General features: G+C 37.1%; 1 protein-coding gene across 1 annotated transcript in view; it reads left to right on the top strand.

The window, feature by feature from the left end:
• Nucleotides 1–27,879, top strand: part of LOC133775471 (disintegrin and metalloproteinase domain-containing protein 32-like) — a 140,111-nt gene that overhangs the window by 24,596 nt on the left and 87,636 nt on the right. Inside the window, exons 5-8 of the mRNA XM_062213812.1 lie at nt 830–1,007; nt 16,751–16,819; nt 20,433–20,504; nt 21,029–21,195. Of these exons, the coding sequence (XP_062069796.1) occupies nt 830–1,007; nt 16,751–16,819; nt 20,433–20,504; nt 21,029–21,195 (486 nt within the window). The remainder of the gene's footprint in view (nt 1–829; nt 1,008–16,750; nt 16,820–20,432; nt 20,505–21,028; nt 21,196–27,879) is intronic.

Raw genomic sequence — 27,879 nt, 5'->3', positions numbered from 1 at the left:
GGGATGTAAGAGAAACAAGTCATTTTATTTTCTCAAGGAAATTGTCTTTACAGAGAAGAGGCAAATTATATATAAATAAATAAATGTAGTACTCATATTTTTGTAATATTACTATTATGATGTCTCCAGGAATTTTTGGCTTTCATCCTCAGTGCTTTGAGAATTTTCCATTCTGTCAGAAAATTATCCACTTTCATTTTGTGATGTCAGAGCCTTGTTTTCATAGATGTTCTATGGTGCTTCATACTTGGAGCTCTGAATTTTGGACAGGAAATTTGTTTTTTAGGGGGAAATGACTTGAACTGTTACCTGTATTTAGGGAAGGAGAGTTGCACAAATTTTTTGCTCATTAGACTCTTGCTGTTTTTCTTATTCAGAGCATGCATCTAACAAAATTAATGTTACTTAATAATTACTGCTAAATTTTATTTTTATAAATAACATTTCTTATGGTACATAGTTTGTTATTAAATAGCATAATAATTATTCAAAAGCATTGAAAGGAAATCCATGAAGGTTTCCATTTCATGCAGCTTTCATTAAGTCATTGACTTAGAAAAATAGGGGAATTAATTGATTGCTGTAATTTTGTGTGTGCAACAATTGACTAGGTATTTTCTTGTATACCTAATAACTGATTTGGTAATTGCTGCTGCTTTTATTAATGTGGAAAAAAAGTTTAAATGGAAAGTTAATTTTGTTGTTTAGGGATACCTTCATCCTTTGGATTCATCTGTAAAACAGAGTTTGGACCAAAATATTGGACTAAAAGTATTACAGTATACAGATTGGATGAAAAGCACCTAAAACTGTTTATTTAATTTTACAGAGGAATACTGCAATTTGAAAATGTTTCCTATGGAATTGAGCCTCTGGAATCTACTGTTCAATTTCAGCATATTCTTTACAAATTAGGGAATGAAAACAAGGAATTATCAAGTTTTAACAATGATACCATGAGCTTAGGAAAATACTCAAATGACTACAACATTTATGTAGGTGAAAAAGTGAGTTGTGTGATTTATTACTACTTTCAAAGCAGTTATTGGCTATATTTATTTATAAAAATACATTTATCATGCTATATGTATCTGTGGAAAATATCCTTTCCTTAGGAACAATCTATCTTTTCTTAACCCCACTCTTTCCTTGAGACCAGACATTAATTTTTCCTCCTTGCAACAGTTTATCACTTACTGCTTCTGACAAGCTTTGTTTTGGTTCTTATTTTGTTTATTAACATAATCACTTTCTAAAAATTCCCTAGTAAAGTTTAAAACTTAAATAACCCCCATTCTTACTCTTGTCTCTGTATTCCTGGAATATAATTAAACAGAGGCAATATTTATAGATCGCTTTATGACTAAGGAGTCAGCGTTAGCTAAACTAAAATTGTATTTATTTATTTTTTATTTATTTTTATTTATTTACTTTTTTGACAGGCAGAGTGGACGGTGAGAGAGAGATACAGTAAGAAAGGTCTTCCTTTGCCATTGGTTCACCCTCCAATGGCCGCCGCGGTAGGCGTGCTGCGGCCAGCGCACCATGCTGATCCGATGGCAGGAGCCAGGTGCTTCTCCTGGTCTCCCATGGGGTGCAGGGCCCAAGCACTTGGGCCATCCTCCACTGCACTCCCTGGCCACAGCAGAGAGCTGGCCTTGAAGAGGGGGAACCAGGATAGACTCTGGCGCCCAGACCGGGACTAGAACCCGGTGTGCCGGCGCCGCAAGGCAGAATATTAGCCTAGTGAGCCGTGGCGCCGGCTAAAATTGTATTTAAAATACCATAAACAGGATTTCTAGGTATGGACATGTAGATTTTTCAGTGTGCTCACTGTGTAGTTGCCTGTGATGATCCTCATAAAAGTGAAAAACCTCTTGCCAACTAATAATGGCATAAATTTACTCACATTATATGAGTGTATAGCATTGTTAGCTGTTCTCACTGCATATTCTGTCCATCTTTCATCAGTTAAAAAAAAAAGCCAAACCTTAGAATGCATTTTTCAACTTCCCTCACATGTATTTGGGATCAGGTGATGAAGTTATACCTGATGACATATGAGCAGAAATTATATGAATCACCTCTGGTCTGAATTCTAAAGGCAAACATCTTGTTCTCCATACGTTTTCCCTTTCCTTCTGGCTGCAATGTAGTATATATATCATAGGCCTCATGGATGAGGATGGCACAAGATGGAATCAACTTTTCTCTTGAAAAAATTGCATAAATGTAACCACTCTATCTCCTTATAAACTCTAATCTTGTTTAAATTGCCATTATTCTCTGGCTCTGTTATAGCTACTAATGCTCTATGTTAAGTAATACAAAACCGAAATGGACTATTAAATGTTTACATATTACCTAAATGTTCAATGCTATCACATATATGTATGTAATTTAAAATCAGTTTCTGTTAAATATCAGAGATTTTGTTTTTCTTGTAAGATTTTATGAATATAACTTATAAAGGCTTGGTTGGCCTGGCATACTGAACAGTATTGGTGCTCTGCTCAGATGCTCTCAGGTTTCATTCTATTGTATTTTTGTGTGGGTAAGGTAGGATAATTAAAACAGTTCCTTTGAACAAACAGATCAGCAAGACAGGCATATGCTCCAGAGTTTCTTCGTGAGCCTTTGTCAGAGATTACCCTCTTGTTTTGCTTCCCTTGCTCCTAATCCTTCTTCTCCCATTCCTTAACTAGAGGAATTTCATCAAGACAGTATTTACCCAAGAATTCTAAGATCTGTCTAAGATCTGTCTTTGCAGAGTGATCTTTTATATTTTTATATTTTATATATATCTTTTATATTTTTATATTTGAGCACATGTCTGCCAAATTGAATTTGTACTGTTTAGAAAGTAACATGATCTACAAAGCAGATTAGGAAGCTCAGGATACCCAGGCACATCACTGTTTACACAAGTCTTGGAGGAAAGAAAAATGACAGAAAAGTGGAAATCTTGTCTTAGATTTACTTGGTTAATGATTATCTTTGTAGCTTATGGTAACTGTACCCAAACTGATAGAATACACTGCCATCAGGCCAACCTTACAAGACATTTTGGAGTGAGTCTTGTATTAGAAGTAAGCATCATGAAAGTTACAATAAAATGGAGACATTTCAACCAACACCACTGAAATTCAAGCGATCATGAGATGCAACTATGAACATCTACATGCTTATAAACTGGAAAACTTTGAAGAACTGGATGAATTCCTTGATACATATGACCTACCAAATTAAGAATACAGGGACAGGATAAATAGATCCACAACAAGCAATGAGATTGAGCAGTATTGAAAACTTTTCATTCAAGGAAAAGTCCAGGATCTGGAAACAATTCTACTGTGTTGTATAAAACATTTAAAGAGGAACTGACTCTAATCCTTTTCAAATGATTTCAGAATATTGAGCACAATGGAACTCTGCCAAACTCCTTATGAAGAACATAGTTTCAACAAAACACTAGAAAACCAAATCCAAAGCCACATTAAAAAGATAGTACATCCTAATGAAGTGTGATTTATCACAGAAATGCAAGTATATGAATCAAGCAAGTCAATAGATGTCATAAATCACAACAGAATGAAGAAGAAAAGCCACATGATCATCTCAATGTATGCGGAGAAAGTATTTGATAAGATTCTATATTCCATCTTGATTCAAAAAAAGCAATACACAAAGTAATAGAAAACTTGTGCCTCAAAGTGGTAAGGTTAAATGTGACAAAGCAACAGCCAATACCATACTGAATGGGAAAATCTGAAAGCATCTGCCCTCAGATCTGGAAAAAGACAAGGATTTCCACTTTCCCCACTCTTATTCAATAAACAAATGGAAGAATTGACAAGAGTAATTAGGGAGGAGAAAGAAAGGGTCCCAAATGTGGAACCGTGGAAGTTTGCAGATGACATGATGTTTTTGCAAAAACCTAAGCTCTCCACCAGAAATCTGTTAGAATTGATAAACCAATTCAGTAAAGTTGCAGGTTATAAAATAAACATGCAAAACAGTAGGTTTTGTATACTAATGGTGAACTCAGTGAAGTGAAATCAAGAACTCCCATTCACAAGAACCAGAAAAATAAAATACTTTGCAATAAATTTACCGAAGAAATGAATGCTTTTTAAAATGGAAGTTGTGAAACATTGATGAAATAAATCAGCAAGGATACACAAATTAAAGGAAACATATTTATTGCCTCTGGTTCAGAAGAATTAATATTAAGATATCTATACTAACTGCAATCTAGAAATTCAATACAATGCTTATCAAAATACCAATGACACTCTACAGAATTAGAAAGAAAATATTAGTTATATGTAATTTCAAAAGACTCATAATAACCATTGAAATCCTAAGGAAAAAATAATCAAGCTGGGACATCACAGTACTTGACATCCAAGCATCTGCTGTGTATTACTATGCAGAGCTATAGTAATTAAAATAGCATGCTAATGGCTTAAAAACCACTCAAGGATCAATGGAGCTGAATGGAGAGCCCAGAAACCAATCCTTTTACATACAACCAACTGATTTTTCGCAAAAGGTCTCAGCACATACTTTGGTGTATGAATTAAATCTTCAACAAGTGGTGCTGGCAAATTTGGATTCGTGTATGTAGTAGGATTAATGTAGAGCTCTTACTTTTCACCATATACAAGGATCAACTTAAGATGAGTCAGATACTTAAATTTAAGACCTGGGGCTATGAGGTTACTAGAAGAAAGCCTAGAGGAAACAGTCCAATCATTGGTGTAAGGGATAGCTTCTTGGACAATACTCCTAAAGCAAGGATACAAAAGCAAAACTGAACAAATGGGATTATGTCAAACACAGAATCTTCACAGCAAAGGAAATGATCAGTGGAGTGGAGGGACATCCAATAGAATGGGAAAAATAGTTTTGAGTTACCTAGTGACACATGATTAATATCCAGAGCATATCTGTTACTTTGAAATCAACAGAGCAGCCATTCCTGTTAAGAAAGGGGCAAAGGAACTAAATAAACAGTTCTCAAAGGAAGAAATATAAATGGCCAATGAATATATGAGAAAATGCTCAACATCACTACCCACAAGAGAAATGCAAATCAGATGCACAATGAGATATTATCTCATCTCGGCCATAATGGCTGAAATCTAAAAGACAGTAACAAGTGCTGGTGAGGGTGTGGAGGAAGTGAAACACTTGTACAGTGACTTAAATTAGTGTGGTCATAGTGGAAAACAGTCTGAGGATTTCTTAAAATAACTAGAAATTGACTTGCCATATGATCCAGCAATCTCACTTCTTGGTATATACCACAGAAACACGAACACCAGCATGTTTATAGCACCCATGTCCCAGTATCTGAGATAAGGAATCAGTAAAGGTGTGCATCATCAGTTGAATGTATAAAGAAAATGTGTTATCCCATACCATACAGGAGTGCCTGAATGTGAGTTCTGGCATTTCCATTGATTCAAGCTTCCTGCTGATGCATTTCTGGGAGGTGGATGGTTGTTCTTCAAGTACTTCTATTCCTGCTATTCATGTGGCAAGATTGTGTTCTTGATTCCTGGCTTCTGCCTGACCCAGTCCTGGCTATTATAGGCATTTGGGGAATAAATCAGTGCATAGGAGATTTCCATTTCTCCTTTGCTCTGCTTCGGCCCATGCACTCACCTTTCTTGGACTTTCAATTTAAACAAATATATTAAAACATTTTAAGTTAGAAACCATAATGTAAACATCAAAAAAAATCAAATATTAACCCATAATGTTTGTGTTCTCTTAAAGCAAAAATAATTTTGAGATAGTTTCCTTAGCTGTAAAATATCCCAAAGGGTGGTTATTCTTCAGATGTTAGACTCATTTGACCTGCCACTGAGAAGGAAAATGAAGGCTCAGGAAGTGATTCATATGTGGCAGCAACAATGAACTGCCAAGATAAAAGTCAAATGTAATTCTCCTAAGCCCATCTCGTTTTCACCACTCTGCTCCACCTCTTTCAAGTATAGTGTTATCCTAAGAACGCAATTCAAATATTTGCCGAGATGAGGAGGACAGTAGGCATACTAAGAACCTCAACAATAAGGACTGCTGGAACTCAGAAATGTTCATCAGTCTAACACCCTGCAAAGTTCAAGAAAGTCTATTTAAAGAAATGAAAAGGAGGGCGGCACCGCAGCTCACTAAGCTAACTCTCCACCTGCGGCACTGGTACTCTGGGTTCTAGTCCTGGTTGGGGCACTGTATTCTGTCCCAGTTGCTCCTCTTCCAGTCCAGCTCTCTGCTGTGGCCCGAGAAGGCAGTGGAGGATGGCCCAAGTGCTTGGGTGCCTGTACCCACATGGGAGACCTGGAGGAAGCACCTGGCTCCTGGCTTCGATCGATGCAGCGTGCTGGCCATAGTGGCCATTTAGGGGGTGAACCAACGGAAGGAAGGCCTTTCTCTTTGTCTATCTCTCTCACTGTCTAACTCTGCCTGTCAAAAAAAAAAAAAGAAATGAAAATTGGTCAGAATTGGAACACATGTTGAGACACTGATCAGGTTGCCTGTATTCTACACTGAAGACTCTAGTTCCAGTCCAGCTACTCCATGTTTACAATTCAATTTCTGCTAATGTGCACCCTGGGAAGCAGAAAATTATGGCCGAGTGCTTGAGTTCCTGTCACAAATGATGAAATTGTTGCCTAGCCTGACCCAGGACTGGTTGCTGTGCACATCTGGGGATTAAATCATCTGATGAAGATCTCTCCATGTGTGTTTCCCTCTCTGTCACTCTGCCTTTCAAATAAATAAATCTTTTATAAACATTCAGATGCAAAGAAAATGTAATTTTTATACGCAACAGAATACTATTTAGCTATAAAACAAATGAAATTTACCAATTGCCTCAAAAAGGATGTATGTAGAGGTCATCATGTGGAGTGGCATAAGCCAGATACCAAAAGACAAATACCACTCATCCCTTTGACTCTTAGACCTACCAGTATGAACTGAAATTGATCACTTGGGCTAGTGAAATGGCATTCATTGGAACATGCCAGGTTGATGAAATTGTTTTGGAATCCCCTGGCACATTTCTAACTCTACCATTTGGGGCAAGTCAGCTTGAGCATGTCTCAAATTGTACATCTTCTCCCTCTCTTATTCCCACTCTTATATTTAACAGAGATCACTTTTCAGTTAAATTTAAAGACCTAAGAATAATTGTGTGTTAATTAAAGAGTTCAACCAATAGTATTAAGTAGAAGAACAAAAATATACTAATAGGGATAAAGTATTAAGTTGTACATCAACAGTCAGGACAAGGGCTGATCAAGTCACTGTTTCTCATAATGTCCATTTCACTTCAACAGGTTTCCTTTTTGGTGCTCGGTTAGTTACATTAGATTTTACTGTATATTGATGAAATGGCCATCTTTTCATTTGATTCCATTTATAATCCATGCTTATATTCCTGCTAAACTAGAGTCTTTTTACTTCTTTAAGTCTTTATTTGGTGGTGCATTAAACTCTTTAATGTTAATCTACATTATGTTATCTCAAAAACTATGAAAGCAAGCAAGGAAGCAGGAGGGAAGCTATGAGGGAGAAGGAAGGGGGAGAGAATTATTATCATGTTTTTACAATTTTATCTATGAATTACATTGAGTAGGCCAAAAAATAAAATCTAAGGAAAAAAAAGTAATGTAATGAAACCCTACAAGATTAATTACACTCCCTGATGTTTCAAAATGAAAATGCAGGAAATGAAGGCAAAATTCAGAACACTGAACCCAAAGAAAGTTGAAAAGGCAGCTTGTCTTCAAAAGAGTGGCAGAGAAAGAGCTTGACTTCAACAAAAGCAAGAAAGTCAAAAGATAACACAACTGTGTCTTAAAAATGTTACCGGAAATAAATGACAACCTGGATTTTAATATGCTATGTATTATTTGGTAATAAAGGCAATATAAGGTTTTTCAACAAAAACAGAGAGACATTGTCACCAAAAGACTTGCAGTATATTTGCAAGGCTATTTTTCAAGGAGAAGGAAAATAATTCTTAAAGCATAGCCAAAAATGTTGGAAGGAATAAATAGCAGAAATGAATGGTGGACATACGTTAATGTAGATAAACATGTATTTATGCTAAAAAGATATGCAATTGTGGAAAGCCTAGACAGTCTGGAAAAAAAATACCCTAAATGAAAGATCTATGCGAGTGATATCCCAGTGGAAAGAACGGGCCATCAAAGAAGGAGTTACCTTTCTCTAAAGGGAGGAGAGAACTTGCACTTTGATTATGGTCCTGTCTAAATAAGATCGGAGTCAGTGAATTCAAAAGGCTTCCATAGCCTTGGCAACTCATGACAAGAGCCTGGAGTGATTACTGACGCCATAAACAAGAGTGTCATTTTGTTAAGTCAAAAACAGGAGTCACTGTGCACTTACTCCTCATGCAGGATCTGTGTCTGTAATGTGTTGTTCAATGTGAATTAATGCTATAACTAGTACTCAAACAGTATTGTTCACTTTATGTTTCTGTGTGGGTGCAAACTGTTGAAATCCTTACTTAACATATACTAAACTGATCTTCTGTATATAAAGAGAATTGAAAATGAATCTTGATGTGATGGAAAAGGAGAGGGAGCGGGAGGAGGGGAAGTTTGCAGGTGGGAGGGAAGTTATGGGGGGGGGTAAAGCCATTGTAATCCACAAGCTGTACTTTGGAAATTTATATTTATTACATAAAAGTTAAACAAAGATACACAATTAAAGCACCCATCAAGAATTGCATGTAGATTGTAAAGATGTAACTAGAGAAAGTGACCTGTGTTTCTTGCATTATTTAGTTTAAGGGTAAAGATACTGATTAACCTGTGGTGCATGCTTTTCTAAGAAGATTGATGTCTTTTTTTTTTGACAGGCAGAGTCAGACAGTGAGAGAGAGTGACAGAGAGAAAGGTATTCCTTCCGTTGGTTCACCCCCCAAACGGCCATCAGAGCTGGCGCACCACACTGGTCTGAAGCCAGGAGCCAGGTACTTCCTCCTGGTCTCCCATGTGGGTGCAGGGCCCAAGCACTTGGGCCATCCTCCTTTGCACTCCCTGGCCACAGCAGAGAGCTGGACTGGAAGAGGAGCAACCAAGACAGAATCTGGTATCCCAACCAGGACTAGAACCCAGGGTGCTGGCGTCGCAGGCAGAGGATTAGCCTAGTGAGCTGTGGGGCTGGCCTAGAAGATTGATTTCTGTTAAGAGTGTTCAATCTCTGAAGAAACAAATAAAACAATAGAGTCTTATTCTCCAAATGAGTAGAGAAAAATGAGATAAGAAGCCAATATGAAATAATGAACAAAGATCAAATTAGGTGGCTTGGTAAACCCAAAATAATATGCAGGAATTCAACTCAAATATATTTGAGAATATATGTAGGTGGTTTAAATGATTTACAGACAGAGATTGTCATTCCAAACAAAAGTAATACAGCTATTTGTTTTTATAAAAGAGAGATCTATAAGGGTTGGCACCATGGTGAACTAGGTTAATCCTCTGCATGCAGCGCATATGGGCGCCAGTTCTAGTCCCAGTTGATCCTTTTCCAGTCCAGCTCTCTGCTGTGGCCTGGGAAAGCAGTGGAGGATGGCCCAGGTGCTTGGGCCCCGGCCCCTGCATGGGAGACCAGAAAAAAGCACCTGGCTCCTGGCTTTGGATCAGCGCAGCTCTGTCCATCGCGGCCATTTGGGGAGTAAACCAATGGAAGGACGACCTTTTCTCTGTTTCTTTCTTTCACTGTCTGTAATTCTACCTGTCAAATAAATATTTTAAAAAAAGAGATATATAAAACAAAATTTAGCATGAACGATGGTAAACAATAAAAACACTAGCCCAAAAATCTCATGCAGTCGTGTGATATTGAATGATTTTTTTTAGTAACATAGAAATCAGAGACAAAGAAGATGATTAAATAATGTGAATTCATTTTACCAAGATAATTAACAACTTTAACCTATATTGTAAAATGAAAGAACTACAAGAAGAAATGAAGTCGTCCACAACTACAATGGGAAATTTCACAATAAAATCACTCTTGTCTTAGTATTCATTGTCAAAATGAGCAGACAAAACAAACAATCTATAAGGATCTACAATATTTGTAGCACACAATTTATAATCTTAATTTGATGCATACAACTGTACATCCAACAATTACACAAATTACTTTTTTTTTTTTTTTTAGCTATAACCGTCCCCTTTATTGTTGAGAGGGAGAGGGAAAGTGTAAAGAAGTGTTAGGGAATGTGGGTGCAAACTGTTGAAATCTTTACTTAATATATACTAAACTGATCTTCTGTATATAAAGAGAATTGAAAATGAATCTTGATGTGAATGGAAGGGGAGAGGGAGCGGGAAAGGGGAGGTTTGCGGGTGGGAGGGAAGTTATGGGTGGGGAAAGCCATTGTAATCCATAAGCTGTACTTTGGAAATTTATATTCATTATATAAAAGTTAAAAAAAAAGAAGTGTTAGGGACCCTGGTACTTTAGCTGTCACCCACTACTTTCCAGGGTGTCCATTAGCGGGAAGCTGGAACTGAGCTGGAACTTCAACCCAGGTACTCTGATGGAAGATGCAGGCATTGTAAGGGGCAATGTAACGACTATGTCAAATGATTCCCCTGTCCCTTTCTTTTTTTCCTCCTATGTGTACTTACATTCTGTAATATTGCTGTGTTTGATGGTGTCCAAGGGTCTCAGGAGCTCTGTGCATTTTCCAAAGTGTGCTCCTCAAGCAACCAGTTAGGAAGACTTAATTCCAGTGTTCTACACACAGGATGGTGACTGTAGTTTACAACAGTTTAATATGTTTTATAAAGTACCAGAAGAGAGAAGTTCCTAGACTCCAAAGAAATGCTTAAGGAAATAGAAATGCTAATTATTCTGATTTGAGCATTGCACATGCATACATGTGTCAAATTATCACACTGTACCTCCTAGTAATCTATAATTATCTGATAATTAAAACTGCAGAAACCCTGATTGACGTGTTTTGACATTTGCTGTTTCTCTTCTGTGGTCTCAAGTCTGTTAAACATCACTAGCAATTTTTAATTTTTACTATTATACTTTTCAGCAGCACAGTTTCCTTTATAAATTTTGTTGTATTTTTATTGCTATTCTCTATTTGGTAAGGCATCATTATTCTGGCTTCCATTAGCTCTTTGTTCATGTTTTCTAACTTCTAAATTCCATGAGCACATTTAGAACAGTTATTTTACAGTTATTGTCTGCTAAGTCCAATGCCAGATTTCTTTATCCAGGAAAAAATGAGTCATAGTTATTTCTTTTCATCCTTCAATTTTTTGTTGTTGAAATGACATTTTTAATATTTTGAAGGTGCTAATGCTCGAAGTTGAATGCTGCTCCGTTCCTACCCCTTCCAGTATTGTTCTTGATTGTAGTTGTCTCATTTATTTACAGATTTTTAGAATGATTATTTTCTAAAGAATGCAAATCAGAAAGATCATTAACCCTGACCAATTGGAAGTTTTCCTTGATATACAGGGGTGGTTCAACGTATGCAAATCCATAAATGTGATACTTCACACACATGAAAAAAAATGAAGAATTAAAACCGTATGAGGGGCCAACGCTGTGGCTCACCTGGTTAATCCTTCGGCTGCGGCACTGGCATCCCATATGGGCACTGGGTTCTGTCCTGGTTGCTCCTCTTCCAGTCCAGCTCTCTGCTGTGGCCCAGGAAGGCAGTGGAGGATGGCCCAAGTGGTTGGCCCGTGCACCCACATGGGTGACCAGGAGGAAGCACCTGGCTCCTGGCTTGGGATCGGCTCAGTGCTGGCTGAAGTGGCCATTTGGGGAGTGAACCAAGGGAAGGAAGACCTTTCTCTCTGTCTCTCTGTCTCACTGTCTAACTCCTTCTGTCAAATAAATAAATAAAAAATAAACCATATGATAATTTCAATAGATGCATAGGAGACATTTGATAAAATAAAGCATCCTTTAATTATAAAAACCTTAAGTAAATTGAGTATAGAAGTAACATTCCTCAAAACAATCAAGGAAATATGTGACAAACCCACAGCCAGCATCATGTTGAGTGGGGAAAAGGTGGAAGCATTTCCATTAACATCTGCAGCCAGACAAGGATGCCCACTTTCACCAGTGCTATTCAATATAATCCCAAAAGTTTTTTGCCAGAGTCATTAGACAAGAAAAATGAATACAAATTGGAAATGAGGAATCAAATTATCCTTGTTTGCTGCTCACCTGATTCTATAGATATTGGGTGAATAAAAGGCTCCACTAAGCACTCACAAAAGAGTTTGATAAAGTTACAGGATAGAAAATCAACACTCAGAATCAATAGCTTTTGTATACACAGACAATGGCATAGTTGGGAAAGAACTTGTAAATTCAGTCCCATTCAAGATAGCTACAAAAAAAAAAGTCTTTTAATAAAAGTAACCAAGGGAGTGAAAGATGTCTACTAGGAAAATTAAAAAAGTTAAAGAAAGATATAAAGAAGACACAAAATAATGGAAAATTCTTTATGTTGTGGATTAGAAGAATATCATCCAAATGTCCATACTAGAAAAGCAATTTACAGATGCAATGTTACCTCAATTAAAATACCAAAATTCTTCTGTGATCTAGAAAAAATAATGGTAAAATTCATTGGAAACCCTATATACCCTGAATAGCTAAAGCAATCTTCAAGAAAAGCAAAGCCAGAGACATCACGATACCAAATTTCAAGACATACTATTACATGGAAGTTATATTGAATAAAGCCTCGTACTGGGATAAATATAGACATGTACACAAATGGAACAGAATAGCCTCCCCAGAAACCAATCCCTACATCCACATCCAACTAATTTTTGACAAAGTTGCTATAATCAATCTCTGGAGAAGTGACATTCTCTTCAACAAATGGTGCTGGGTAAATTGGATCTGTGTGAGCAGAAATATGAAACAAGACCCCTACTTTACATCTTATATAAAAATCAACTCCAAATGGACTGAAGTTCTGAATCTGTGACCTGATACCATCAAATTTCTAGAGGAAAATAATGGGGAAACTGTATAAGATATTAACATAGGCAAAGATTTCTTGAAAAAAAAAACAGAAGCACAGACAATAAAAGCAAATATAGACAAATGAGATTACATCAAGCTAAGAGGCTCTGCACTGCATAGAAAGCTTTTATTTAATATAAATTTCATAAGTACAACTTCTAGATTATAGCGGCTCTTCCCCCCATATCCACCCTCCTGCCCCTAAACTGTCCCACCTCTCTCATCCCATTCTTCATTAAGATTCATTTTAATCATCTTTATATGCAGAAGATCAACTCTATACTAAGTAAAGATTTCAACAGTTTGCACCCACACAGACAAAGTACTGTTTGAAGACAGTACAACACATGGGGAGCAAGTGTGCAGTAACTCCTGTTGTTGATTTAAGAACTGACACTCTTATTTATGATGTCAGTGATCACCCAAGGCTCTTGTCATGAGCTGCCAAGGCTATGGAAGCCTCTTGAGTCCACGAACTCTGACATTATTTAGACGGGGCCATAGTCAAAGTGAAAGTTCTCTCCTCCCTTCAGAGAAAGGTACCTCCTTCTTTAATGGCTCATTCTTTCCACTGGGATCTCAGAGAGATGTTTCATGGAGTTCATTTTTTGCCTCAGTGCCTTGGCTTTTCATGCCTTACATGCTCTTATGGGCTTTTTAGACAGAGTGCTGTTTAGGGCATCTGTCATTCTATGAGTCTGCTGTGTGGTCTGCTTCCCATGTTGGATCGTTCTCTTCTTTTAAAATCTATTTATTAGTATTAGCAGATTCTTGCTTTTATTTATGTGATCCCTTTGACACTTAATCCTATCTTTATTATCAGTTATGAACTTAAATGGATCACTTTAACTAGGAAGATGGCATTGGTACCTCCAAATAGGAATTTGGAGCCCTATGCAAGTTTTTAGCTTTACCCTTAGGGCTAAGTCCAAGGGAATGCATGCCAAACTGTACCTCTCCTCCCTCTCTTATTCCCACATTATTTTTAACAGATCAATTTTCAATTGGATTTAACCACCTAAGAATAATTCTGAGTTAAGTAAAGCGTTCAACCAATGGAATTAAGTGGAAAAAGAAAATACTAAAAAGGATAAAATAGTAAGTTGTTCCTCGACAGTCAGGACAAGGGCTGATCAAGTCATTTCTTCTCAAAGTGTCAGTTTCACTTTTACAGATTTCCTTTTAGGTACTCAGTTGTCACAGATCAGGGAGAAAAATGATATTTGTCCCTTTGGGGAATGATGTTTTCAAGAATCTTCCATTTGTTTCAAATGGATGGATTTCATTATTTTCTTTTACCACTATGTAGTGTTCCATAGAGTACATATCCCATAATTTCTTTATCCAGTCCTCTGTTGACAGGCATTTAGGTTGATTCCATGTCTTAGCTATTGTGAACTGAATTGCAATAAACATCGAGGTGCAGATAGCTCTTTTATTTGTATTCCTTTGATTTCTTTTTTTTCCTAATGGCTCTAGCTAAAACTTCCAGGCCCTATTGAATAGCAATGATGAGAGCAGACATCCCTGTCTGGTACCAGATCTCAGCAGAAATGCTTCCCACTTTTCCCCACTCAATATGATGCTGGCTGCAGGTTTGTCAAAAATTATTTTGATTGTGTTGAGACTTGTTCCTTGTATACCCAATTTTCTTTGAGTTTTCCTAATGAAAGGGTGTTGTGTTTTATCAAACGCTTTCTCTGCATCTGTTTAAATAACCATATGGTGTTTGTTCAGCACTTGGTTAATGTGGTATATCACATTGATTCATTTGTGAATGTGGAACCATCACTGTATACCAGGGATAAATCCCACTGTGTCTTCATGGCTCAATTTAGGTATGTTGTATGTGCCCAGGAATCTATCCATTTTTGCCTGATTTCCCAGTTTGTTGGCATGGAACTCTTTGTAGTAATTTCTGATGACTCTTTTTATTTCTGGGGTGTCTATTGTTACATTTCCTTTTTCATCTCCAATTTTATTGAATTGGGTTTTCTCTCTCCTTTTTTTTGGTTAATTAGGCCAATGATGTGTCAGTGTTGTTTATGTTTTCAAAAAGCCAGCTCTTCATTTTACTGATCTTTTTTATTTTTGGGGGGGGGCATTCAATTTTATTGATTTCTTATGTAACTTTAATTATTTATCTTCTACTACTTTTGGGTTTGTTTTGCTGTTGTTTTTCTAGATCCTTGTGATGCATTGATAGCTATTTATCTGGTGCCTTTCCAATTTCTCAATGTAAGAACCTGTTGCTATAAAGTTTCTTCTTAATACTGCTTTTGCTGTATAAGTTTTGATATGTTGTGTTGTCATCTTCATTTGCTTCCAGAAAGTTTTCGATTTCTCTTTTGATTTCTTCTATGACCCACTGTTCATTCAGGAGCATGTTTTTCAATCTCCATGTGTTTTCATATGCTCTAGGGATTCCTGAGTTACTGATTTCCAGCTTGATTCCATTGTGGTATGAGAAAATGCATTGTATGATTTCATTTTTTTTGAATTTGCTGGGACTTGCTTTATGGCCTAGTATGTGGTCTAGAGAAAGTTCCATGCACTGCTGGGAAGAATGTGTGTTCTGCAACTGTAGGATGAAAAGTTCTCTAGATATCTGTTATCTCCATTTGGTCTATAGTGTCAATTAAATCCGCTGTTTCCTTGTTGACTTTCTGTCTGGTTGATCTGTCCATTGCTGAAAATGGAGTATTGAAGTACCCAAATCCTGTTGTATCGGAGTGTGTATGTGCTGCTTGTCCCTCTTGCTCCATGTAACTGAAGCCAGTGTTTTTGCCTTTAAATACATTTTACACATACCATCTCTCGTCCACTCCAGCCCTGTGAAAATTCCAAGGGGGAGGAAACAAAGGGAAGCCCTTGGGCCATCCTTTAAGGAGTCAATGGACAACTCAAAACACACATGTGTAATTCTTTGAGAACAAATTTGGTTTCACCATCTCTGGCACCAGCAAGCACCACTGAGATGACTATGGGAGGTTGGAGGGTATGTGGGTGAGTTCAGGCACCACAGTATTCTAAGAGAATTCACCAACTTCATTTTCCCTAAAGCATTGTACTATTTGCTTAACCCCTGGGGGAATAGAGATGAATGGGTAATTTATTTCTTATATTGTGGATTGGCCAAATGTGTACAAGCAGGGTTTTTGGCAGCAGGGCATGTGATTAAGACTACAAATTAGCACAACAGCACTTTCCCTGCCTGTATTGACTCAATTTACAAATTAAGTCCATCCAGACTAAGAGCAAGGGGAAACAGACTCAGCTTTCAATGTGATGCACTGTAAAGTTGTATTGCAAATGACGTCCTGGATACTGGAAGGAGTAAAAAAAAAAAAAGTAACCATTTTTTTAAAAAAATTTGCACTTAATGTATAAAGTAGTTTAATCAATTTCTGTAAACAAACGAAAAGAATGGTTATAGATACTCGGGTTTTGTGTTCACAAATTGTAAGCTGCAGATCTATTGAGTAATGTATTATGAATTCATAACCAACATTCTTATTATAACCCATTGCTCCAAAGTTTAAAGCACATATATTGGTATTAATTATAAAAAAACAAATACCAGTCTTGTAAATGCTATGTTAACAGCTTGATAAAGAGTTCAGAATTCACAAATTATCAACTATTTCAAGTTTTATTTGATGCTATTTTTTTCTAGCCAGAACCGCCTGTTCCAGGTATATTTCCTCTTTACCTAGAAATGTACATTGTGGTGGACAAAGCTTTGGTATGTGTTTTGCTTTTGTTTTACTTTTAAGTACTCAGTGCAAATGTATGATTCTATACGGCTTTAGAGCAACTATAAGATTCTAATATTTTGGCTGGTGCCGCAGCTCACTGTGCTAATCCTCTGCCTGCGGTGCTGGCATCCCAGGTTCTAGTCCTGGTCAGGGCGCCAGATTCTGTCCCAGTTGCTCCTCTTCCAGTCCAGCTGTCTGATGTGGCCCGGGAGTGCAGTGGAGGATGGCCCAAGTGCTTGGGCCCTGCACCCGCACGGGAGGCCAGGAGAAGCACCTGGTTCCTGGCTTCAGATCAGCCTGGTGTGCCGGCAGCAGTGTGCCACCGGAGCTGCCATTGGGGAGTGAACCAATGGCAAAGGAAGACCTTTCTCTCTGTCTCTCTCTCTCTCTCTCTGTCCACTCTGCCTGTCAAAAAAAAAATTCTGATATTTTTACTTGCTGATCATAGAAATAATAGTGTGAAACAGGACTAGCTGAAAAGCCTGATGGTCAGAATTACACTAGGGCAATAAAATGTTTTATTTCAAATCTCTATAACAACCCTGCAGGACAAAATGAATTTTTTCTGATTCATCACATTTGTTTTAAAGATTTATTGGTTCATTTGAAAGGCAGTTACAAAGAGAGAGAGGGAGAGACAGAGATCTCTCATCTGGGTTTCTTTCCCCAAATGGCTGCAATGGCCATGGCTGGACCAGCGCAAATGTAGGAGCCAGGCGCCTCTTCTGGGTCTTCTGCATGGGTGGCCAGAGCCCAAGAACTTGGGCAATCTTCCACTGCATTCCCCAGGTGCATCAGCAGGGAGTTGGATCAGAGTTGAGGCAGAGGGGACTTGAACAGGTGCCGTATAGGATGCCAGCACTGCAGACCATGGCTTAATCCACTGTGCACAGCGCCGGCCCAACCTTTCACGTATTTAAGACTTCTTCTGATCTCATTCATACTCTTTTTAAATAATGCTGTTTGGTTACAATGAAATTCTTTAAGCTGTTAAGTTGTATTGTGGGGAAGTCATGAAGAGCAGGTAGTTGGTATTTTAAGGAATGTTTCACCACATGAAATATTTACTAGGAAAAAATACAACTATATATGAGAACTGATTGTAATAATATGTGCAGAATTTTGTAGGATTTTTTGTGTTATACCTGTTTCAGAGTATTGAATTCCTGATTTAGAAACCTCTAGATCTTTGATATCCATAAACAGTTTGAGGGCCTCTAAATGATTGAGGATATTTGGGTTGAAAACTTAGCTTGTAATCAACCAGATGTCGCTTTCTCTTCTGTAATATTTCATATTATATGGATAAAATATATTTTCAGAGTTGTTCTGATGATGAACATTTGATTGTGATACCTCCTCTGGAAGATCACAGAGATTATCAATAGGGCTCGTTATCAATTCCTTCCTAAAGGTTGGAGATCTTGTCAGGAATCCAGAGTTAAAATCAGTGAAGGAATTTGGAGATAGATACTAATATACTTGAAGATTTAGAAAAAAATGATAAAAGGACAATTTAAGAAAAAATGGAGACATTGAAATATGTAAGAAAAAAATGAGATACTTCAGTACATGTGACTAGGTTTGTAGGGACTATTTTGGATTAGGAGGTTTTTTGTTTCAGGATTATGTTTTAAAAATTTGAGATTTCTTTTAAAAGCTTCTTAATTTCCTGGGTTGCAAGGTATATAACGATGTTTAAACATTATTTCTCTATTCTTACACTTATCTACATGTTATTTAATAAAGCAAACATAGATCCAGCTATAAAAATCTCGGTTACTAGGTATTGGTATTTAAGGAAGAAGAACATTGATATTTTCTTCAGTTCCTTAACAAAAATAAATCCACAATTTTGGCCTAGTCAACTCAGAAATTGTACTATAAAAATAGAATTTAGCATTGGAAACGTGCACAGAGACACACACATGTAACTTGAGCTATTCTAAAAGAATGCAAGTAAATGTTTTAAAATGTAGGTTGTCTTTTTCACATATGGTCAGGCTATCAGAGCGATAAATTATTGGTATTGAGAGGACTCATAGTTCTCAAGAAGATTGAGCAGGCTACGTCATGTACATGGCCACATGGGGGAGCACCACTGGCAGTTAAGAGAGACAGCAAGGTGGTAATGTGGTCAAGAGCCTTCATTGGGATTTCCCTTTAAGCAAAGGGCAGGACAGCATAGGAGGGTTAGGATGATGGGCTAATTTGAATAATTTCATTGGGCTCTGGGGTATAGGAGCTGTTCCTTGTTGTCTGGTACCTGGCTCTGGGGTGATTAATGCAGGGTGTGAGAACATGAAAAGAGGAAGTGATTGGATGAAGGCTTTGGATTAATTGGCTTGCATATGAAAGGTGCACATGAAGGTAAGTCATTTTCTATCACTTAGAATTTGTTGTCCCTGAGAAGTGTGGTCAGCAAAACCCAAGATGTCAAAGCAAATATATACAGAAAAGAGAGGGATGGTCAGTACTGTGGCTCACATGATGAATACAGGAAATGAGTAATGGGTGGAGAATGAGGCCAGGGATGACTGTGCAGAACTTTGCTTTTAAGTGTGAGAGAACGTACTTTTCAGGAAACTGAAAGATGTTTAGTTTGTTTATTGACAGAGGGACATGCAAATGGGTGAATTGAAGAATTAATACGCTATTTCGATTTTATGCTAAAGGCAATGGAGCATCATTGAAATTTTTAAAATAGGGGTGTGACTTATTTAGGTTTTAATTTTAGAATCATGATTTTGGTAATAGTATAGTGGCCGGATTGCTGGTGGGAAAATGGGAGAAGTAAGCATGTAAGATATTCCAATAATCAAGGTAAAAACTTAAATGAGTGTTTTAGGACTCATAAAAAAATAAAGGAACAATTTTAAAAGTTACTGATGAGATTCAAGCATCACATGTAGTGTTGTGTAGCTCCCACCATGATCAAGATATTCAATAATGCCTTCACCACTTGTCTCTCTTATTTTATTCCTGTAAGGCACACCCAAAAGTGTCCCCCTACCTTGGCCTCATAGCCTTGGCAATCTGTAAGCTGTTCTCCTTTATGATTTCATTAATATGTCATAAATAAATATTGCATATGCAGAGTCTCTTTTGAATATTTGTTTTCCACTCAGTATAATTTTCTTGACATTTTTCCTAGTTGTACATGTATCAATATTTCAGTTCTGTTTTAGTGTTTAGCAGTATTCTATGGTATGAATGCACTAGATTATTTAGTCATTTAATCACTAGAGGACGTTTAAGTTGTTTCCCGGTTTGGGTTATTATGACTAAAGCTATGATAGATGTTCGTATCCAGGTTTTGTGTGTGTACAAATTTTCATTTCTGTGGGATAAATGCCCAAGAGTACAATGACTGGGTCACAGGGTAAGTTTGTTACTTGTTTTGAAAGTGTTTGCCAAGCTATTTTTCAGAGTAGTCATACTAGTTAACACTCCCACAAGCAATGTATGAGTGAACCAGCTTAATGTCTTATTATGAACTGTTGGAACCAAAAGCAAACTTCTGAGAATAGATATAGAGTAAATCTCAAAAGCGCAGTGTAACAAATTGTTTTGAAATATGAAATTAATTCTGTTTTTCAGTATGAATACCTTGGCTCTGATAGCATGATAGTAACAAGTAAATTCATTGAGATTATTGGCCTTGTAAATTCAGTAAGTATTTCCCTATTTATATTAGACAAAATGTTTAGTTTGAAAGGATAGATTGTATTAACTTGATGGAGTGTTTCTGAATAATTAAAACATCTATATGGAATGAGTATGGACTTCTAAAAATCCAATGAATTTTGGCATAAACAATATACAGACTGCAAAAAATGTAATGTGTATGAGCAAAGTTGGCATTTTCAGATTTGATTATGTTTGTAGCCCTTTCTATACTTTAGAAGACCAGTGGTTGTTTCTGCTTACTTCTTTTTGAATGTTTTTTTTTAGTGGAGGGTTATTCTTGTGATTATGAAATAAACTGAAAGTATATCATTGCACAAATTAAAAGGAAAATAAGAATGGATGAGGAGAGAGGGTGGAAGTGAGGCAGCAAGGAAGCAAGGTCAGGTGGGAAAGAAATATCATTATGTTTTTTAAACTGTATAAATGAGACACAAGATGTGTTGCTTTGATAAGAACAAAAACTTAAAAAGATTAATTTTATATTTGTTTGTCTCTCCTGTTATTAGATGTTCACCCAATTTAAAGTTACTATTATGCTGTCATCATTGGAGTTGTGGTCAGATGAAAATAAGATTTCTACAGTTGGTGAGGCAGATGAATTATTGCAAATATTTTTAAAGTGGAAACAGTCTTATCTTAACTTAAGGCCTCATGATACTGCATATCTATTCATGTAAGCATAATATTTCAGTACTCAGATTGGGGAAAAAACAGATCAGTGATAATGAGATAATTATGTAGTTTTATATAGACAGCTTTTATATGTTTATTTAAGCCTTGATTATTTAGTCTGTATTTTATTCTTGCCGCCTGCTGATTTTCTACTTATCAGGAAATATAAAAAATACTCACACTTATTTCTTTGCTTATCAACATTGTACAAGGCGATTGAGATATCCAAAACTTAAGCCTTCTTGGAACTCTTGGACATAGTATGTATCTGTGGTTTGAACTCGCAAATTGTTAAGTCCAGAGCCTATACTCTTAACTCTACACAGAGATGGGACTTATTTTGCAACATTTGTGTTTGTATTATGAATTTTGATCAAAAATTTATAATACAGTTATAAGTATTTTGTTCTAATGGATTTTCTTCATTATTTTAAAATGTTTTATAATTTCCAATTATAACTGTACATTTAAACTTTTATTCATATTAAGTTTTTAGCAATAATAAGTAAATTCCGTTCAATAAATCTCTCACTTATGTATTTATCTTAGGTAAATATTGATGCTTATATAGAAAGCTATATGTTAATCCTTTTTTTCAGCTAGCATGTCAATTTTTCCTTTTCCATGTGTAAATTTGTTTCCATCACATCTCTTTGCCACTAGTAAATGTTATTGCTCTTCTCAGCTTCTTTTTAATGATTTATTTATTTCTTTGAAAGGTATAGTTACAGAGAAGCAGAGGCAGAGGCAGAGGCAGAGAGAGAGAGAGAGAGAGAGAGAGAGAGAGAGGTGTCTTCTATCTCCTGGTTCACTTCCCAGATGGCCACAATGCCCAGAACTGCGCAAATCTGAAGGCAGGAGCCTGGAGCTTCCTCTGGGTCTCCCACTTGGGTGCAGAGGCCCAAGGACATGGGCCATCTTTCATTGCTACCCCAGGCCATAGCAGAGAGTTGGATCAGAAGTGGAGCAGCTGGGGCTAGAACCGGTGCCCATATGGGATGCTGGCACTGCAGGTGATGGCTGTACCATCTATGCCACAGCACTGGCCCCGCTCTTTTATTTTTTTGCTAGTTTGGTGGATATAAATCATTGTCATTGTCATTTAATTTGCCTTTTTTCTGAAGACTAGTGGATCTGAGCCATCTTCTGCTTGACTCTGCCTTTTGTAATTGACTCTGTCCATCTGTAATTGCTTTTTAATGTCTGTCTTTATTATTAATTTTTATGTATTTGGATAAGAGAGAGGGAAGGAGGGAGGAAAATGTGAGAGAGAAAAAGATAGAAATATGAATCGTCCACTAATTCATTCCTGAATTGCCTGCAGCAGCTGGAACTGGGCCAGGTAAAGTCATTTCCTGTGAGATGTGGTACCAGATAGGGATGCCCACTCTCACCACTGCTATTCAATATAATTCTGGAAGTTTTAGCCAGAGCCATTAGGCAAGAAAAAGAAATTAAAGGGATACAAATTGGGAAGGAAGAACTCAAGCTATCCCTCTTTGCAGATGATGTTTCTTTATTTAGGGGATCCAAAGAACTCTACTAAGAGACTATTGGAAATCATAGAAGAGTTTGGCACAGTAGAAGGACATAAAAGCAGTGTGCAAAAGTCAACAGCCTTTGTATACACAGGCAACTCCATGGCTGAGAAAGAACTTCAAAGACCAATCCCATTCACAATAGCCACAAAAACAATCAAATACCTTGGAATAAACTTAACCAAGGACGTTAAAGACCTTTCCGATGAGAATTACAGAATCTTAAAGAAGAAAATAGAAGAGGATACCAAAAAATGGAAAAATCTTTCATGCTCATGGATTGGAAGAATCAATATCATCAAAATGTCTATTCTCCCAAAAACAATTTATAGATTCAATGCGATACCAATCAAAACACCAAAGACATTCTTCTCAGATCTGGAAAAAAATGATGCTGAAATTCATATGGAGGCACAGGAGACCTCGAATAGCTAAAGCAATCTTGTACAACAAAAACAAAGCTGGAGGCATCACAAGACCAGCTTTTAGGACATACTACAGGGCAGTAGTTATCAAAACAGCATGGTACTGGTACAGAAACAGATGGATAGACCAATGGAATAGAATAGAAACACCAGAAATCAATCCAAAATTCTACAGCCCACTGATATTTGAACAAGGATCCAAAACCTATTCCTGGAGCAAGGACAGTCTTTTCAACAAATGGTGCTGGGAAAACTAGATTCCCAAGTGTGGAAGCATGAAACAAGACCCCTACCTTACACCTTACACAAAAATCCACTCAACATGGATTAAAGATATAAATCTACAACCCGGCACCATTAAATTATTAGAGAACATTGGAGAAACCCTGCAAGATTTAGGCACAGGCAAACTTCTTAAAAAGACTCTGGAGACACAGGCATTCAAAGCCAAAATTAACAATTGGGATTACATCAAATTGAGAAGTTTCTGTACTGCAAAATTAACAGTCAGGGAGGTGCCTAGGCAACCAACAGAATGGGAACAATATTTGTAAACTATGCGACAGCTAAAGGATGAATAACCAGAATCTACAGAGAGATCAAGGGACTCCACAACAACTAAACAAACAACCCACTTAAGAGATGGGCCAAGGACCTCAATGGACATTTTTCAAAAGAGGAAGCCCAAGTGGCCAACAGACACATGAAAAAATGTTCAGGATAACTAGCTATCAGGGAAATGCAAATCAAAACCACAGTGAGGTTTCACCTCACCCTGGTTAGAATGCTTCCCATACAGATATCTACCAACAACAGATGCTGTTGAGGATTCGGGAAAAAAGGGATAGTAACCCACTGTTTGTGGGAATGCAAACTGGTAAAGCCACTATGGAAGTCAGTCTGGAGATTCCTCAGAAACCTGAATATAATCCTACCATACAATCCAGCCATCCCACTCCTTGGAATTTACCCAAAGAAAATTAAATTGGCAAACAAAAAAGGTGTCTGCACCTTAATGTTTATTGCAGCCCAATTCACAATAGCTAAGACCTGGAATCAACCTAAATGCCCATCAACAGTGACTGGATAAAGAAATCATTGGATATGTACTCTATGGAATACTATACAGCAGTAAAAAAAAAGAAATCCGGTCATTTGCAACAAAATGGCGGAATCTGGAAAACATCATGCTGAGTGAAATCAGCCAGTCCCAAAGGGACAAATATCATATGTTCTCCCTGATCGGTGATTGCTAACCAAGCACCAAAAAGGAAACCTATTGAGTGAAATGGACACTATGAGAAACAATGACTTGATCAGCCCTTGTCCTAGCTGTCGAGTAACAACTTAATACTTTATCCCTTTTAGTATTTTTTAATTAATATAATTGGTTGAACTCTTTAATTAACACATGATTATTCTTAGGTGTTTAAATTTAACTGAAAAGTGATCCCTGTGGGAATAAGAGAGAGAGGAGATGTACTGTTTGGGACATGCTCAATCGGACTTGCCCCAAATGGTAGAGTTAGAAACGTGCCAAGGTATTCCAGTTGAATCCATCAGGGTGGCATGTACCAATGCCATCTCACTAGTCGAAGTGATCAGTTTCAGTTCACAACTGATCATAATGATAGGATTAAGAGTCAGAGAGATCACATAAACAAGGCTAGTGTCTGCTAACACTAACTGATAGAATTAAAAAAGAGAGAACGATTCAACATGGGTAGTGGGATACACAGCAGACTCATAGAATGGCAGATGTCCTAAACAGCACTCTGGGCTCAGAATCCGCCCTTAAAGCATTTGGATCTGGCCGAAGAGCCCATGAGAGTTTTTTAGGCATGGAAAGCCAAGACACTCTGGCAAAAAAAACAAAACAAAACAAAAAAAACACTAAATCTCACTTCTGTGAGTGAGATTCCAGTGGATAAAACGGGCCATCAAGGAAGGAGGTACCTTTCTCTGAAGGGAGGAGAGAACTTCCACTTTGACTATGAATTTGTTTAAATAAGATCGTAGTTGGCAAACACAAAAGGCTTCTATAGCCTTGGCAACTCATGACAAGTGCCTAGGGTGATTACTAATGTCATATACAAGAGTTTCAATTGTTAAATGAAAAATAGGGTCACTGTGTACTTACTCCCCATTTAGGATCTGCCCTTAATGTGTTGTTCAATGTGAATTAATGCTATAAATAATACTTAAACAGTATTGTTCACTTTGTGTTTCTGTGTGGGTGTAAGCTGTTGAAATCTTTACTTAGTATATACTAAATTGATCTTCTGTATATAAACTTAATTGAAAATGAATTTTGATGTGAATGGAATGGGAGAGGGAGCGGGAGATGGGCGGGTTGAGGGTGGGAGGGAGGTTATGGGGGTGTGGATGCCACTGTAATCCAAAAACTGTACTTTGGAAATTTATATTTATTAAATAAAAATTAAAAAACAGTTTTTTTAAAGAATACAAATTGGAAAAGATGAAGTCAAATCATTTCAATTTCAGATAACATGTTTTATATATAATGGAACCAAAAGACTCCCCTGAGAGTCATGGAAGAGTTTAATTAAGTTGCAGGATATAAAGTTAACACTACAAATATGTAGCCTCTATATACCCAAACAACACCATGGCTGAAGAAGAGCTTCTAAAACCAATCCCATTGACAATAGCTACAGAAAAAGCTAGATCTCCTGGAATGCTTTTAAGGAGGTGAATGATCTCTACAATGAAAGTTAAGAACGTTAAAGAAACAGATAGAAGACACCAAAAATAGAAAAATCTTCCATGTTTTCGATGAGGAGAATTAATATAATCAAAATGTCCATATTTCCAAAGGCAATTTACAGATCCAATTCTGTTGCAATGACATTCTTCCCAAATCTATAAAAAAAGCTAAAATTCACATGGAAACACAGAGACCCTGAATACCTAAAGCAATCTTATACAACAATTACAAAGCTATAGGCATCACAATAACATATTTCAGGACATACTCTAGGTCAGGTATAATCAAAACAGCCTGGTGCTAGCACAAAAAATAGATACATAGACCAATGGAAAAGAAGAGAAATTCCAGAAATCAATGAATGCATCTGCGGCCAACAAATCTTTGACAAAGGAGCTAAAATGAATCTTTGGAGAAAGGGCAGTCTCTCCAACAAATGGTGCTAGGAAAATTGGATCTCCATATGCGGAAGTGTGAAACAAGCCCTAACCTTACACTTTATACAAAAATCAACTCAAAATGGATCCAGGATCTAAACCTACAACCAAATACATCAAGCTACTTGAGGAAAACTTTGGGGAACCTCTGTAACAGACTGGCGTAGGCAAAGAGTTCCTTGAAATGACCCCAGAAGCATAGGCAATCAAAGACAAAACAGAGAAATGGAATTTACTTCAAGCTGAGAAGCTTCTGCATTGAAAAAAAATTGAGCAAAGTGAATATGGAACCGACAGAATGAGAGAAAACATTTGCAAAATATGAAATATATACAATTGATATTCAGGAACTATAAGGAGCTCAAGTAATTCAACAACAGTCCAGTTAAGAAATTGGTAAATTATTTGAACAGGCACTTTTTCAAAAGAGGAAATTCAAGTGATCAACAAACACATGAATGAATGTTCCTGGGCACTAGCCATTAGAAAAATGCCAATGAAAACCACAATGAGAATTCAACTCACCTCAGTTAGAATGGCTCACATACAGAAATCAACAAACAGTAAATGTTGATGAGGATGCAAGGAAAAAGGTATCCTTAGCCACTGTTGGTGGGAAGGTGAAGTTGTACAGCCAGTGTCAAATACAGTATGAAGATACCTCAGAGAGCTGAAAATTCCACATGACCCAGCAATCCCACTCCTGAGGATTTACCCAAGTGGATCGAAATCAACATATGAAAGAGTTGTCTGTATCTCCCATTTTATTTCAACTCAATTCACAATATCTAAAATATAGAATCAACCCAGATGTCCATTAACTTAGTGCTGGATAAAGAAATTATGATATATATACACTGTGGAATATTAAATCTGTCTTTTGGAACTGAATGGATGCAACTGGAAACCATTATACCTAGTGAAATAAGGCATTCCCAAAAAGAGAAATACCATGTTTTACCAGTTCAGTTACCCTGAACTGTGGTAACCAATAGAGTTATGTAATGTATAGGAGTGTACATGTATAGTGTAATGTATAGGAATGCAATGTATGGGAGTAAAATTGACATTTTGAGCTTTATAATTGCTCACAGCACTGACCAGAATTTTTTTTTCTTACTATTTGTTGAATTCTAAGATTAGTGTAGGGCTAATGTCATGAGTATAAAGTAAACTGAAAGTAGATTATTATAAAACTTGAGAGGGATTAGGAAAGAAGGAGGCGAAAGTTTGGGATTGTGAGCAGGAGGGAGGGTATGATGTGAAATATCACTGTGTTCTGAAATCTGAACACATGAAATACATAAAATCTCTATACCTTAAATAAAATTTTCAAAGTAAAGGGGCAGGCGCTGTGGCGTAGTGTGTAAAGCTGCTGCTTGGAGTGCTGGCATCCCGTATGGGCACCTGTTCGAGTCCCGGTTGTCCTAGCTCCTCCACTTTTGATCTAGCTTTTTGCTATTGCCTGGGAAAGCAGCAGATGATGGCTCAAGTCCTTGGACCCCTGCACCCGTGTGGGAGACAAGAGGAGTCTCCTGGCTTCCTATCAGCGCAACT

The sequence above is a fragment of the Lepus europaeus genome, chromosome 16, assembly GCF_033115175.1.
Source record: "Lepus europaeus isolate LE1 chromosome 16, mLepTim1.pri, whole genome shotgun sequence".
NCBI classification, from domain to species: domain Eukaryota; kingdom Metazoa; phylum Chordata; class Mammalia; order Lagomorpha; family Leporidae; genus Lepus; species Lepus europaeus.
Note: the sequence above shows the minus strand (reverse complement) of the source record. Positions and strands in the feature narration are given on the sequence as shown.